General features: G+C 37.1%; 1 protein-coding gene across 1 annotated transcript in view; it reads right to left on the minus strand.

Moving 5' to 3' along the window:
• LOC149794546 (uncharacterized) overlaps positions 1-15328 on the minus strand; it is a 90433-nt gene that overhangs the window by 25380 nt on the left and 49725 nt on the right. Inside the window, exons 12-14 of the mRNA XM_089968810.1 lie at positions 12740-12852; positions 2226-2341; positions 128-349 (exon numbers count right to left, since the gene is read on the minus strand). Of these exons, the coding sequence (XP_089824936.1) occupies positions 128-349; positions 2226-2341; positions 12740-12852 (451 nt within the window). The remainder of the gene's footprint in view (positions 1-127; positions 350-2225; positions 2342-12739; positions 12853-15328) is intronic.

A 15328-nucleotide genomic window follows, 5' to 3' on the forward strand; every position in this document is an offset into this window, starting at 1 on the left:
TATTTTCAGATAAAAGTTATAAGCATAAACAGGCAATCATATTAGAGTAATGACTAAACTGAGTCTATCATTTATCAAACTGTAAAAATCAACACATTATATTGCAAGTGTCTTTCTAAAAACATACCTGCCTGATGATAGAAGAACTATTACACTGAATAACCTCCTGTGTTTTTGATAAAGTTATGTCTTTGCTCAGAACTTTGGCCTCATAAAGTTTGGTAAAAGCTGTGATGAGCCAACTTTTCACCTGGACATCAATATCAGGGTCAGATAGGTGCTTGATGATTAATTGAGTCAACCTGTCTGCTGGCATATTCTTCAAAGAAGAAGCAAATTCACCGAGCACCTGCAAAAAATAAAACAAACAAGATATGGATGATTGTAAGAATAACTGCTTTGAAATATTGGAGTAAATACTTCTGGAAAATGGATATTTAAAAGCTATTACAGCTCTATGGTCTTAAAATCAGTGATAGAAGAGAGAAGCAGCAAGCTTTAGAAAATTCAAAATTTAATTTCCCTAAAATACAAAGTGAAAATGTAAAAAGAACTTATGGTATTGTGAATTAAATCCCAAATAATCCTAGACTTACTAACACAAGTCCTAATGAATAAAGTTCTGAATAATCTTTTGTTACTTGGTATTCCAAAAAATGTTCAATGCTGAAGGTGTTGATGTGTCTGTAATGGCCAGTAGTCTCTAATGTACTAATGTACCAATGGTCTGAACTGTTATTATGTGCCAACAGTGTTTTGTTGAATCACAAGTTAATGTCTCTTTCCAAGAACAGAAGAATAATTTGAATTAAATAATTTCACCCAAATCAAAATATTGAACACAACAATAATTTATTTCTGCCTGGATGTTATTGCAGGAATAAATAATTTTTCCAATAAATAAGATTATATATAAAAACAGACGCAAAAGAAGTATCTAGATGAGAGCCGAAAGTTAATTTCTAGAACAATCTAAGTTAGAATTAGAAGGTCCTTTACTAAAATTATACTAAAGAACATGATAAACATAATGTTCTTGACTCAGACTAAGATAATAATCCTAATATTTACCCTACATTTACAATGAAATAAAAAAATATTTGATGATTAATTGAGTTGTTTACAGAATAAGAAAGTATCAATCATTCTGGTCAGGAAGACAATGAACTTGATTTTGAACAAGGTCAGCTACAAAATACAATTTTACATAACCCATAGCATATAATGAATGAAACAATTAAGAAAGAATGAAAATTAAATATACATAACAAAGCACAAAACTATTAAAAGATTTATGTGCATTTTGTAACTTGACACTTGCTTAAATATCCCCATGTAAATAAAACCCGGTAGTTCTGTTAGTAATTATCTGATTGGAATTCAAGAACTTCAACAAAGTCATAACTAGATCAACAATGAAGAGTGTAGGTAAATCTCATGACAATTGGCGAAGCATGATTGGGAAAAACAAAATGGCAGAAAACCTCTCCTTTCAAAAGCTAAAATGCAGACATCTAATCTAAAATCTTACAATATGCAATGATTTTATTATCTACAGAAATGGTTTTCTGTATGGTTTATATTACCCCATGGAAATAATCCCTCCCCCCACCCAAAGAAAGCTTGATTTTAATAAAAGAATGCTGGTTCATCAGTCATTTGGCAAAATCTTTTGCATACTTAAGTGAGGTACCTATTAACAATCAACTGCATAACTATCAATGACAGCAACGAGATCTGCAATGCAAACTAATGATGAATTTTGACCAAAAGAGTTAGGTTTATGACGTAATAAATGTATTATGTACCAGTTCAGCAGATGCACTGAATGTTAAGACCATCTGTAACCCCATACACTCTTTGCCTGTATATTCTTGGGTAATATCTCACAGATGCTACATGTAAACTATTTTGTGGGACAATTAAATATAAATATAAAATACCTGCTACTACAATGCATTTCTGTTCTTAAAGAAACAAAACAATGCTAATTTCATTTTTAGGAATTACATCTTTTTGCAAATTCCAAACATATATACAGCATGTAAATATATCTACAGCATGTAAATGTAAATATATTTACATCATTGTAAACATAAGTATATTTACAGCATTTAGCCTCTGGAAAAAGCTCTCCATGTTTTCTAAAGCAAACACAGATATACTGACAATGTGACATATGCAATACATATAAATTATGTAACAATGTCGGAGATGCTACATACCCATGCTGATATTTGGATTAGCTCCTGACAAGTGTTTTCCTTCAAGAGATACTGTATGGACTTCTTCATCAGAAACTGTTGAAGGGCATTTCTACCCTGTCCATCTGCTTTAGAGCCTGTTAAAGCAGATTGATATATGCAACAGATAATGTATTCATATAGGAATCCAATATAATAACAGAACAGGGCCAGCTATCTTTGTTTTCATGCCCACCAACATAAAATATAGACCCAGATCTGGCTCTGTATTCACGCCAAGCTATAAACAGTACAGACCCAGATCTGGCTCTGTATTCATGCCCAGCTATAAACAATACAGACCCAGATCTGGCCCTGTATTCATGCCCAGCTATAAACAGTACAGACCCAGATATGGCCCTGTATTCATGCCCAGCTATAAACAGTACAGACCCAGATCTGGCCCTGTATTCATGCCCAACTATAAACAGTACAGACCCAGATATGGCCCTGTATTCATGCCCACCTATAAACAGTACAGACCCAGATCCAGTCCTGTATTCATGCCCAGCTATAAACAATACAGACCCACATCTCACCCTGTATTCATGTCCAGCTATAAACAGTACAGACCCAGATATGGCCCTGTATTCATGCCCAGCTATAAACAGTACAGACCCAGATATGGCCCTGTATTCATGCCCAGCTATAAACAATACAGACCCAGATCTGGCCCTGTATTCATGCCCAGCTATAAACAGTACAGACCCAGATCCAGTCCTGTATTCATGCCCAGCTACAAACAATACAGACCCACATCTCACCCTGTATTCATGTCCAGCTATAAACAGTGCAGACCCAGATATGGCCCTGTATTCATGCCCAGCTATAAACAATACAGACCCAGATCTTTCTCTGTATTGATGCCTAACTACAAACATTACAGACCACATCTGGCTCAATATTAATGCCTAACTACAAACTACATAGACGAATATGTCTCTGTATTCATGTCCAAATACAAACCACATAGACGGATATGTCTCTGTATTCATGTCCAAATACAAACCACATAGACCAAGATGTCTCTGTATTCATGTCCAAATACAAACCACATAGACCAAGATGTCTCTGTATTCATGTCCAAATACAAACCACATAGACCAATATGTCTCTGTATTCATGTCCAAATACAAACCACATAGACCAAGATGTCTCTGTATTCATGTCCAAATACAAACCACATAGACCAAGATGTCTCGGTATTCATGCCTAACTACAAAACACAAAGACCCAGCTGGGTCTGTATTCATGAGTAACAACAAACCACAAATATCCAGCTGCCTCTGTATTCATGCCCAATGAAACACGGCACTGACCCAGATCTGGCTCTGTATTCATCCCCAACTATAAAACCACATAGACCCAGATCAGGCTCTGTATTTATGTCCAACTAAACATAATACAGACCCAGATCTGGATCACATTCATGGACAACTACAAAGAGTTTACAAGACCTGACTTCTTTATTCACACCTTGGATGGAAATGTTTAAGACATCTTTATTAAAGATCATTGGTAAGTTCATGACAAGCGACAATGTGTCTTTGAAGTCAGATTTTACACCATATATAAAATGCAAAACATGATTATTTTGGAAGTTGGCATAGTTTACATGTGTGATTAATTTTGAAGACAAAATTTTGAAAAAGTTATTCAGGGAATGATTATAGTAAAATTCATATATGTGGGCATTCAACAGCGATTATTTCAGTAATGAATGTCATTCTTTTAGAATCTGATTAAACATACCTTTAAATAGCAATTATCCACTGTATTTAGATCCCCATACATCCCATATTCCTATTGAAGGTCATCATTTACATACCCCATTAAGTACCGATGGCACAACCAATGCTAAAGTATGTCAACATTTCTAGAGGAGATCTACCTAAGGGTGTGATCCAGTACAATTAAGATGAATGTCATGTGCTGTGATGTCACAATAAAGGCTATTCATGATGGTAAACTAATTTGTATTACCTTAAACTGTGATGATTAGACTTAACGTGCTGTTTTCTTGACCCAGTTTAGTACCTGGCCACCATTTTAAATGTCCAAAGGAGTACAAAGTTGTACACAAATGACAAATCCCCATATGAACTATTTGGAGCAGTAATGACCATCTAATTAAGATTTATCCCACAATCTAATGATTTCATCTCAAGGTCATCGACAGGACCCAGTGCAAGCTATAAAATGGTCTTTCTGGAAGACCAAAGTTAGAACAGTGGCAACAACACTGCATATCAGAGAAACTGTTCTCTAACTTAATTATCCCTGTTGTGGGATGGAGATCTGAGTAAATTTCTCAAGATTTTAGCAGAGATCTTTCATCCCAAAAGGTTCAATTCAATCTGGAAGAGGTTCTATTCATGCTGCAAAAGATTACCTTTCCACAGCTTCATACAGACAGTTTCATAAATTCTGCTTATTTGTGGGAAGGAAAATGTTTCCCTTTCGAAGGTACTCCCTATCATATGGAGTCTATTTTCCAGTCGGGTTATCTAGAAGCTCTCTCACATAACTTAGTGGAATGAAGATGGCCTCTGAGGGGTAAAGGGATGTAATGCACTCCACCTCCTACCTATTCTTTGAAGGTACTATGACTGGGTAATGTATTTGAAGAAGAAACCATATTTTTTTCTAGTAAATATGTTTCTTCAATATTTTGTGACAAGAAAAGAAAACTAAAAGTGCAATCTGCTTTTAAACTGACTGTATTTTAATTTGGTTTGTTTACTGCCTTTTCTACATTTAACTTCATAATACTGCTGAAACACTGGGTTGAACGACATGCCAACAGTTGCAAATTTGGTAAGACTGCTTCCTAGTTGCATGTGCTCTGGGGACATCCTGCAACCTTTTGTTGGCTACCTTGCAAATCCCTCTGCTGCAGCTGAGATTGAGGTATGTAAGGAATATTACCTTGATGGCTTGTTGCAAATTCCATCAACCTGATCACTAAAGATCCTAGATGATAAAGGTTGCAAACATAACTTAGTCAATGATGGTCTTTAAGAAAGTTATGAACAGAGAGCATTGTATCTCATTCCACCTGTTGTATCTTCAGTTATGGCCACAGTATGTTGGGCCTCTACATTACAAAGTGGGCCATTCTATAAACATGCTCCCACATATTTCTGGAGAGATTTGGGGTGGAAGAAGGTAAGTTGTGTTCCACCTGTTGAAGATTACCATCAATATTAGATGCAACACTGATCCTACAGTCATGATGTTATGATTCAACTCATAGGTATCCAAATGGAAAATTGAAAGAAGGTATTTTGAGAGAGAAAAGGTCCATTGACGCTTGACGATGTATACAGTCTTAAAATGTCAGTAACTTTCAGATTGTGGAAGCAAATGACAGTAGATTCTTCACATGATGTCTGAGCTATAGGTCTGGCAGGTGATATAGAGGAAAGAGGAGAGAACTCAAATGGGAGTGAGTGGAAAACTTCTTCAGTTAAGGCCTGCAATGTGGAATTTCTCTCAACATAGTAAGATCTAATAACAAAGAGGGAAATTGTGGGTCAGTTTTCATTGGTTTTGGATTAAGATAATGAAGCTGTCTTGTGCTACCTGCAATGTAGTTGGAGAAGAACATCGAGGATGGTGGCACCCTATGTTAGGAATAAATCCCCTTCCTTACAAGGTGCTGTTAAGTTGAGGCTCTCTTTGGGTGGCATTTGTTTGAGGGCAAGTAATGAAACATTTCTTAGGAACTGAGGGACCAATATGGGCATCATATGTCAGGAGTGACATGAGGTAATATGCAGGCCAGATTGATACATGAGAGTGCCTAGTATATAAACAGGATGTCATCAACTGGAAGTGCCTGGCTGTACTATGTGGGCTAGACTAATCCATGAGAGTGCCTATATAAACAGGATGTCATCAACTGGAAGTGCCTGGTTGTACTATGTGGGCTAGACTGATCCATGAGAGTGCCTATATAAACAGGATGTCATCAACTGGAAGTGCCTGGCTGTACTATGTGGGCTAGACTGATCCATGAGAGTGCCTATATAAACAGGATGTCATCAACTGGAAGTGCCTGGCTGTACTATGTGGGCTAGACTGATCCATGAGAGTGCCTATATAAACAGGATGTCATCAACTGGAAGTGCCTGGCTGTACTGTGGGCTAGACTGATCCATGAGAGTGCCTATATAAACAGGATGTCATCAACTGGAAGTGCCTGGCTGTACTATGTGGGCTAGACTGATCCATGAGAGTGCCTATATAAACAGGATGTCATCAACTGGAAGTGCCTGGCTGTACTATGTTGGCTAGACTGATCCATGAGAGTGCCTATATAAACAGGATGTCATCAACTGGAAGTGCCTGGCTGTACTATGTGGGCTAGTCTGATCCATGAGAGTGCCTGTTTAAACTGTGCATCATCCGGAGGAAGTGCTTAGCAGCGCTATGTGGGTTAGTCTGCTGTTTAACTGGTTTCTGAGGTGGGTACATTGGTATTGCAGTACTAAACTGGGCATCATATGCAGGAAATGCATAGCAGCACTGTGTTAGTCATGGAAATGGACAACTTCATTTTCTGGTGGCTAATACTGATTCATCGATTGTGGTTGTGGCCCACTGCCATCAGAATTATATGGCCAAGTTCAGTCATGAGGAATCATGGTCATCATGGCTGGCATGACATTCAGTTTTAGAGACAGAGTATGGGATATGATCCATGTGGCCAGTCTTGCTCATGGTCTAAATTTGCAAGACAAAATAGAGAAGACAATATATAAACATAGTATAATGAGAGTCCTGCTTTATGAACTTATGAATGTCCATGCAGAGCTACCCACTACAATAAATACCTGTAAAGGGGTGCATGATGTCCATACAGGTAGAGAATTAGAACACTGCTAATATTTACAAAGTGGACACTAAATAATCAATTCTAATAACAAGCAACTAGTAAAAATGTAAATTCTGACAGCCTATAAAGGTAAAATCACTGAAGTGTCACTTATAGTAACTTTGTGTAAGAAGTGGAAGCCAAGTAATTAATTCTAATGAAAACATACCCATAGAAAGGCCAACTGACTGCCTATACAGGTAAAATCACTCAAGCATCACTTATAGAATTACAAGTATGACCTGGACACTACTGGGTAATCCATGCATAGTAGACTTACCTGTGCTTATCCAATAATGGTGGAAGCTATACTGTAAAATAAAACATGTTTTCTACATTACACACAAAACGTGCACATAAAAAAGGAACTGGAACATAATTATTGATACTTACGATGTAGGCACTACAATATCCATTATGAGACAATGTTACCTGTAGGAAAGGCCCAATGACATCTATACAGGTAAAATCAATAAAGTGTCATCTATATAGTTGTGAAAGACTACAATGACAAGAAAATAAAGAAATTTAACTGTATGTACCATGACTCATCAGAAATTAGACAGCAATACTAAATTAGTTTTCTATATCATGCACCTGACATGCACATATGGTAAAAACTGTTATGAACGACCTCTGCTATGAACGATCACCTGTCATTTCTCACCAAAATTGTAATGCACGGATCAATATTATCATATAAACAGTCTGTCATGAGCGACCACCTGCAGAATATGACTAGTGACCACAATATTTTGGCAAAAGATGCATTTCGGCACTGCTATAAATGACCGCATTGCAAAAAACAGATCAACACAACTGACCTTGAATTAATCCTCTGTAAACAAGAGAATGTAGGATACATGTAGTGTGCAAAAAAAGTGAACAGCTTTCCAGTTAATCCACAGCTGAACAACCATATAGCAAGATAAACACCACTAACCATTTTTTAATCCTTTGTAACAACATCCACATAAATACTGAAGATTATTCTAATACTGCATTTTTTTACAAAGTCCAGCATATGGTGTCATTTGTAAACCAGGGTAAAGTACATGTCACTAACCACCAATGTAGTGCCAAAGTCATGTGAAAAATTAACCAATTTTTCATCAAAGGGAGTAATCATGGACATACATAGTCAATTTAGAGGTTTGTATTTTTTTTAATCATTTGTGAAAACCCACACAACACTGGTAGTCCTAATGTCCCAGTGAGAAATCTTGTGAAAGGGCTTCAGTGTAGGGTTGAGTACATCATTTGTCTTTCCAGTTAATCCATAATGCCTGGGGGTGAATGAGCTTTTTGTTTTTAATACTAGTAGGTGACGAACCTTTCCGGATTCATATTTGTTTTAAAATTTCTTTTGTTACAGTGTTTCACCAAGCCACCATCTGTTTACCTGGGTGCAGATGGTCGCAACATTTGTTTATCGAGCTATAATGCTGGTGAATTATGTCTACATATTTATTCCACATTTCCCCAAAACCTGATCAAACCAAAATAGATCTAGTCGTTATTACATCAACACTAATAACAATGGCAGAACCTCCGATGAAAAAAAGAAAAATTCTAACACTGGAAGAAAGAATTAATGTAACTGAAAGAAGTGAAAAAGGGGAGACCGCTCGCAAAATAGCAGCCAGCTTAAATGTCAGCAAAATGCAAGTTCAAAGTGTTATCAAAGACAAGAAGTCCATTAGAAATGAATGGCAGAAAGGTGCACAAGCACAGAGGAAATATGTCAAGGCATGATGGACACTGTATGGGGATCTAAACAAGTGAGTATGGGAGTGGTTTTGTGTTGCAAGGAGTAAAAACATACCAGTAAGTGGAAAGCTGATTCAGGAAAAGGCAATTATTGTCTCAGCAGAACTGAATTATGATGACTTTGCTGCTTCAAACAGATGGCTGGAGAGCTTCAAAAATAAATACAATATCACAGCTAGTGTGCTCAGTGGAGAATCAGCTGATGTGAATTTACAGATAGTTGATGACTGGAAAAAAAGACTACCATCCATCAATGAAGGGTATAACCTATGTGATATTTTTAATGCTGATGAAACAGGACTCGATTACAGGGGACTACCGAACAGGTCCCTAGTGCAGAAAGATGATGTTCGCAAAGGATGGAAAAAAGCAAAGGAGAGGTTGACACCATTGTTAGCATGTAGCACAACTGGTGAAAAAATGGATCCCTTAGTTATAGGCAAATCACGCAACCTAATATGTTTTAGGTCATTTAATTTAAGATCTTTGGGTGTTGCCTATGAATCCAACAGAAAGGCTTGGATGACATCTGACATATTTTGTAACTGGCTTGTAGCTGTCAACAATAAAATGAAAAGGGAAAATCAGAACATTTTAGTTATTGTAATCAACTGCAGTGCACACACAGGTGTTCAGTTTCACAATGTAAAACTGATCTTTCTGCCCCCAAATACAACATCTAAAATACAGCCCTGTGATGCAAGGATAATTCAGGCTGTAAAAATGAATTATCGGACACATTCTTTCCAAAATGGATGAGTGCTCTACATCAACTGAAATATCTAAGATTGTCACTGTTCTGAATGCCATTTTATGGATTAAGTCTGTGTGGGATGCTCTGTCTTCATACACCACTGAAAGGTGTTTTGCTAAGTGTGGCTTTTCTGTCAGTGTTAAAGCCATAAAGCCAAAGAGTGAACAAGACCTGCATCCAACCTCTTCTCACTGGCATGACATTGGAAGAATATGCCAATATGGACTTGCATCCATCAATGGAACCTCTTCTCACTGGTCTGACATTGGAAGACTATGCCGATATAGACCTGCATCCATCAATGGAACCTATTCTCACTGGCATGACATTGGAATAATATGCCAATATGGACCTGCATCCATCAATGGAACCTTTTCTCACTGGCATGACATTGGAATAATATGCCGATATGGACATGCATCCATCAATGGAACCTCTTCTCACTGGCATGACATTGGAAGAATATGCCGATGTGAACCACTGACTAGACACTTGTAATGTCAGGGCCAGACTGGGAAAAGTATATTCTTCAGAGAGGTAAATCAGGCACTTTTCCAACTGCAGACAGTGATAGTGACAATGAGTCATCTGTTGGTGAAATTCTGCCTCAGGTTATTTCACATTCTGCAGTCACAGAACATTTAAAAGAGATTAAAGAATATACTTTACAACATGGCAATCCCAAACTTTTGCTTCTTTGCTCAGAAATGGAGATACATGTTCAGACCAATAAGCTGAGCAAAAATTGTCAACAAAGAAGTATAATAGATTTCTTAAAGAAAAGTGATTAAGTGCATAAAATAAGATAAATACAGCATAGCTAACTGTGCAGTTATTTTTACATTTGAAACAAGTCTAAAATTTATGGCCAGGTGAAGTTACCTTATGGATAGGATAAATATTACCTTAGTTTATTTCACAATTCATATACTAATACATGTACATATTCATGTGATGTTCAAATATAAATTTGACTCACATTGTATGATGGATGTATATTTGTTATATAAAGTTATTTTGAGAGGAATGCATGCAATATTTAACAAGATTTATCAATAAAGAACATGATACATGTACAATGAGTATGGGTATTTTGTCTTCTTCAACAGTGGTAAGTAATGACCCTGGAAACCAGTCCTATTTCACACACCTGCTATGAGAGACCACCTGTCTTGAAAGACCACTTTTGGTTGCAGACCTGCCAACCCTGAGGAGTCCATCTCAGTAAGGCAGTTGTCTTTTTTCCGTAAGATTGGCATAAGGTGTAACAAAACATAAATAACTGATATTGTAAAGCTGGAAAACGTAATTAAAAGTTTGACGCATCGACACTAACCATTATGTTCAACTGAAAAGTTTGTAAAGTATGCGTGGACTTTATTTACCAATAGTACAGTTGCAAAAACTAGTTTCAAACCCTATGCAGCTCAATGGCTTGTTGCTATCTCTCAACTTGACATAATTCTTGGAAATTGTTTTCCATTTCACATGATGACGGCAATCAAATCTCCTGCCATAAAACATACTCAAATTGACATGTGATGTCCAATTTTCGTAATTGTTTCCTTTTCAGCCTTTAATCACAAAAATCTGAGTACTCCTTTTTATTCTTATGTGTTGTTTAGTAACACTTTTCTAGAAGTTATTTTCCCCTTAAACATGCATCGCTTTCTGGACGCCATTTTAAAAAATTCTATAATCAACATAAACAAATTGGTGCAGTTTAATGCATCTGGGGTGCTTTTGTAAAGTTAGTCTGGTTCCCGAACTAATTTTACTAATTCTAAGATGAAACCCAGATCCAAATAAAACACGGATGAACCAATTATCCGGAGTTTTCGGCAACGATAATTTTTCCGTAGTTTTTGCTAGTATGCCATAAGTCTGTATTTTAAGGGTAATTTTTGTAAGACTTACAGCAAAATTGTAAGAGCTGGCAGGTCTGTGGCTGGCAGGGACGGTCTCTCATAACAGGTTTTACTGTATTAATAATGCTATAAAAATGTGAGTGGATGCCAGCATGACATGTGCATGTATGTACCAAAGGTGCCTAAGCGTGAGTGAATATGGCAAAGTGATAACATACTGAAAGTCAGTCAACTTTCATCGGCAATAGGAAAAAGACAAAAGTTGGGGATTTATAGATGGAGTTTACCTCCCTTTCAAGAGGAACCTCTTCCAAATTGTTCTGAGGTAGAAAACTTCCATACTGTATGGATTTTGTGAGGCCTTTCAGTCTGTAGAGAGCATGCTACTTGGTATGAGCAGAAATAGTAACTGATGAATTCACAGGAGTTTGTGCCAATCCTGGTATCAAGGAGAGATCAATCTCTGTCACTTAGGTGGGCAGCTAACTTTTAACTCTTTAACTAAAATGTTTTAACCTGATAGGGCTGGATTTGCGAGATAGTATTAGTTCTCCAAAGGTATTATGATACGGTAATGTAATGTATATAAAGAAGAAATTACAACAGTGTCAGTCTCAACTGACAATATCCCAATAATAAAAAATAACAGTTGTCATTTTATGAAGGAATTAGTCCAAAGGTCTTGCTTCTTGCCTCAATGATATCAAAGCAAGAACATGTTTTATGACAGCCCAATTAACAACATCTGCTGGAGTTACAAGTATTGTAAAAAAGTGTGTCATCTATCACACTGGGAGCTTTAAATATTAGCTCCATGTGAAAACAGACACAACCTATGCAGTGAAAACAGACATATGCTGTGCAGTGAAAACAGACATATGCTATGCAGTGAAAACAGACATATGCTGTGCAGTGAAAACAGACATATGCCATGCAGTGAAAACAGACATATGCTATGCAATCAGAACAGACATATGCTATGCAGGTACAAGACCCATACTCTAGCCTCTTAAAAAAAAGGTGGTTGCTGCTGCATATAAAGTTCTCCACACATTGCCAAGCAGGATGCACACACCAGCCAATAAACTTCAGAGAATGAGACAGGTGGTGGCAGTACAAGAAAAACTGGACAGACAGACAGATGAACAGTCAGAAGAGTAAACACAAAATTAAAAGTATTTCATGATAATAAATAAACACTATCATATAATATTTCAAATCTTACCTGACTGAATAACTGTGATTATGCAGTTAACAAAATCTTGACCAATCCTCCTGTTACATAGCTCAACTGTCTGAAACATAATGTCTATGTACCACTGGTCAGACACCTTGTATCTGGAAGGAGGGAGTCAAGGAAAGTGGATAATTATTGTTAACAGGAGTTCCTGACATCACACTGACAACAAAATATGATGCAGGTACCAATTTAGTCTGAATTCCTGACATCACTCTGACAGCAAATGATCCTAAAGCTAATTGCTTATCAAAAACTCAAAATTCACTGCACCAAACATGTGCAGTTCTTGTTAGGCTACATTTCATTTACAACAATTCATGCACCAAACATAGACAGTTCTTGTTAGGCTATATTTCATTAAAATGGCTATATACACCAGACATGGGCAGTTCTTGTTAGGCTATATTTCACTACCATGGCTACATACAACAAACATGGGCAGGTCTTGTTAGTCTATAATTTATTACCATGGCTATATACACCAGACATGAGGAGTACATGTCAGGCTCTATTTCACTACCATGGCTACATACACCAGACATGGGCAGTTCTTGTCAGGCTATAATTTCTTACCATGGCTATATACACCAGACATGGGCAGTTCTTGTCAGGCTATAAGTTATTACCATGGCTATATACACCAAAACATGGGCAGTTCTTGTCAGGCTATAATTTATTACCATGGCTATATACACCAAACACGGGCAGTTCTTGTCAGGCTATATTTCACTACCATGGCTACATACACCAGACATGGGCAGTTCTTGTCAGGCTATAAGTTATTACCATGGCTATATACACCAAAACATGGGCAGTTCTTGTCAGGCTATAATTTATTACCATGGCTATATACACCAGACATGGGCAGTTCTTGTCAGGCTATATTTCACTACCATGGCTACATACACCAAACATGGGCAGGTCTTGTTAGTCTATAATTTATTACCATGGCTATATACACCAGACATGAGGAGTACATGTCAGGCTCTATTTCACTACCATGGCTACATACACCAGACATGGGCAGTTCTTGTCAGGTTATAATTTCTTACCATGGCTATATACACCAGACATGGGCAGTTCTTGTCAGGCTATAATTTATTACCATGGCTATATACACCAAACACGGGCAGTTCTTGTCAGGCTATATTTCACTACCATGGCTACATACACCAGACATGGGCAGTTCTTGTCAGGCTATAAGTTATTACCATGGCTATATACACCAAAACATGGGCAGTTCTTGTCAGGCTATAATTTATTACCATGGCTATATATACCAGACATGGGCAGTTCTTGTCAGGCTATATTTCACTACCATGGCTACATACACCAAACATGGGCAGTTCTTGTCAGGCTATAATTTATTATCATGGCTATATACACCAGCAGTTCTTGTCAGGCTATAAATTATTACCATGGCTATATACACCAGACACTGGCAGTTCTTGTCAGGCTATAATGTATTACCATGGCTATATACACCAGACATGGGCAGTTCTTGTCAGGCTATATTTCACTACCATGGTATATACACCAAACATGGGCAGTTCTTGTCAGGCTATATTTCACTACCATGGCTACATACACCAGACATGGGCAGTTCTTGTCAGACTATAATTTATTACTAAGGCTTCATGACAATGTTGATAGCTTGATTATATATCTTAATGTAAAACTCAGTTGTATGCATGATATCCCTGATTTAGTCTCTGTTTGGTGATAATTGTTTCCCACTCACATGATGTCCTCTGCCATTTAGCACAGTTTGTGTGCTGGAGAAAAGAACAGTTTGGGTAAAAGGTAACAGTAAGTAGACATACCTGAGTTGACACAACATAATAATTGCCTGAGAACGATACATATTTAAGCAAATAACCTATGTAAGTGACAGATTTGCATACATCCTTGGTTATGAAACAAAGCCTGGCCAATCTCATTCCATAGTTTGGGCTGCATATATGGATTTTTCAATAGGCAACAGAATATGATGTCACACCCAGTGATAATACATAAAAAATGCAGGATACAGTCATTTTGTCTTTATGGAAAATTAAATGACAAACAATCATGATTTGTGCATGCAATCCATGTTGATGTAAGGCTATGGAAAATTAGTACTGAAGTATGACACATAGTCATGAGTTGTGGATGTAAATCCATGTTGATGCAAGGCTATGGAAAATTAGTATTGAAGTATGAAGCATGGTCAAGAATTGTGGATGTAATCCATGTTGATGCAAGGCTATGGAAAATTAGTATTGAAGTATGAAGCATGGTCATGAATTGTGGATGTAATCCATGTTGATGTAAGGCTATGGAAAATTAGTACTGAAGTATGACACATAGTCATGAGTTGTGGATGTAAATCCATGTTGATGTAAGGCTATGGCTACATTAATCCATTTCATCCAGCAATACTGGAGACACAATCATTTTTATGTAAGAATATCGGACTTACAAACTGAGTAAAATAAATATTGATTCAATCTGTTCCTTAAAGTTAACAATCCTTAGAAGTGAACCACATCCTCACATGGAGTCTTACACTCGTAGCCCCTTCACACTATGAAC

This window comes from Sinohyriopsis cumingii, chromosome 8 (assembly GCF_028554795.1).
Source record: "Sinohyriopsis cumingii isolate HCF-2022 chromosome 8, ASM2855479v2, whole genome shotgun sequence".
Taxonomy (NCBI): domain Eukaryota; kingdom Metazoa; phylum Mollusca; class Bivalvia; order Unionida; family Unionidae; genus Sinohyriopsis; species Sinohyriopsis cumingii.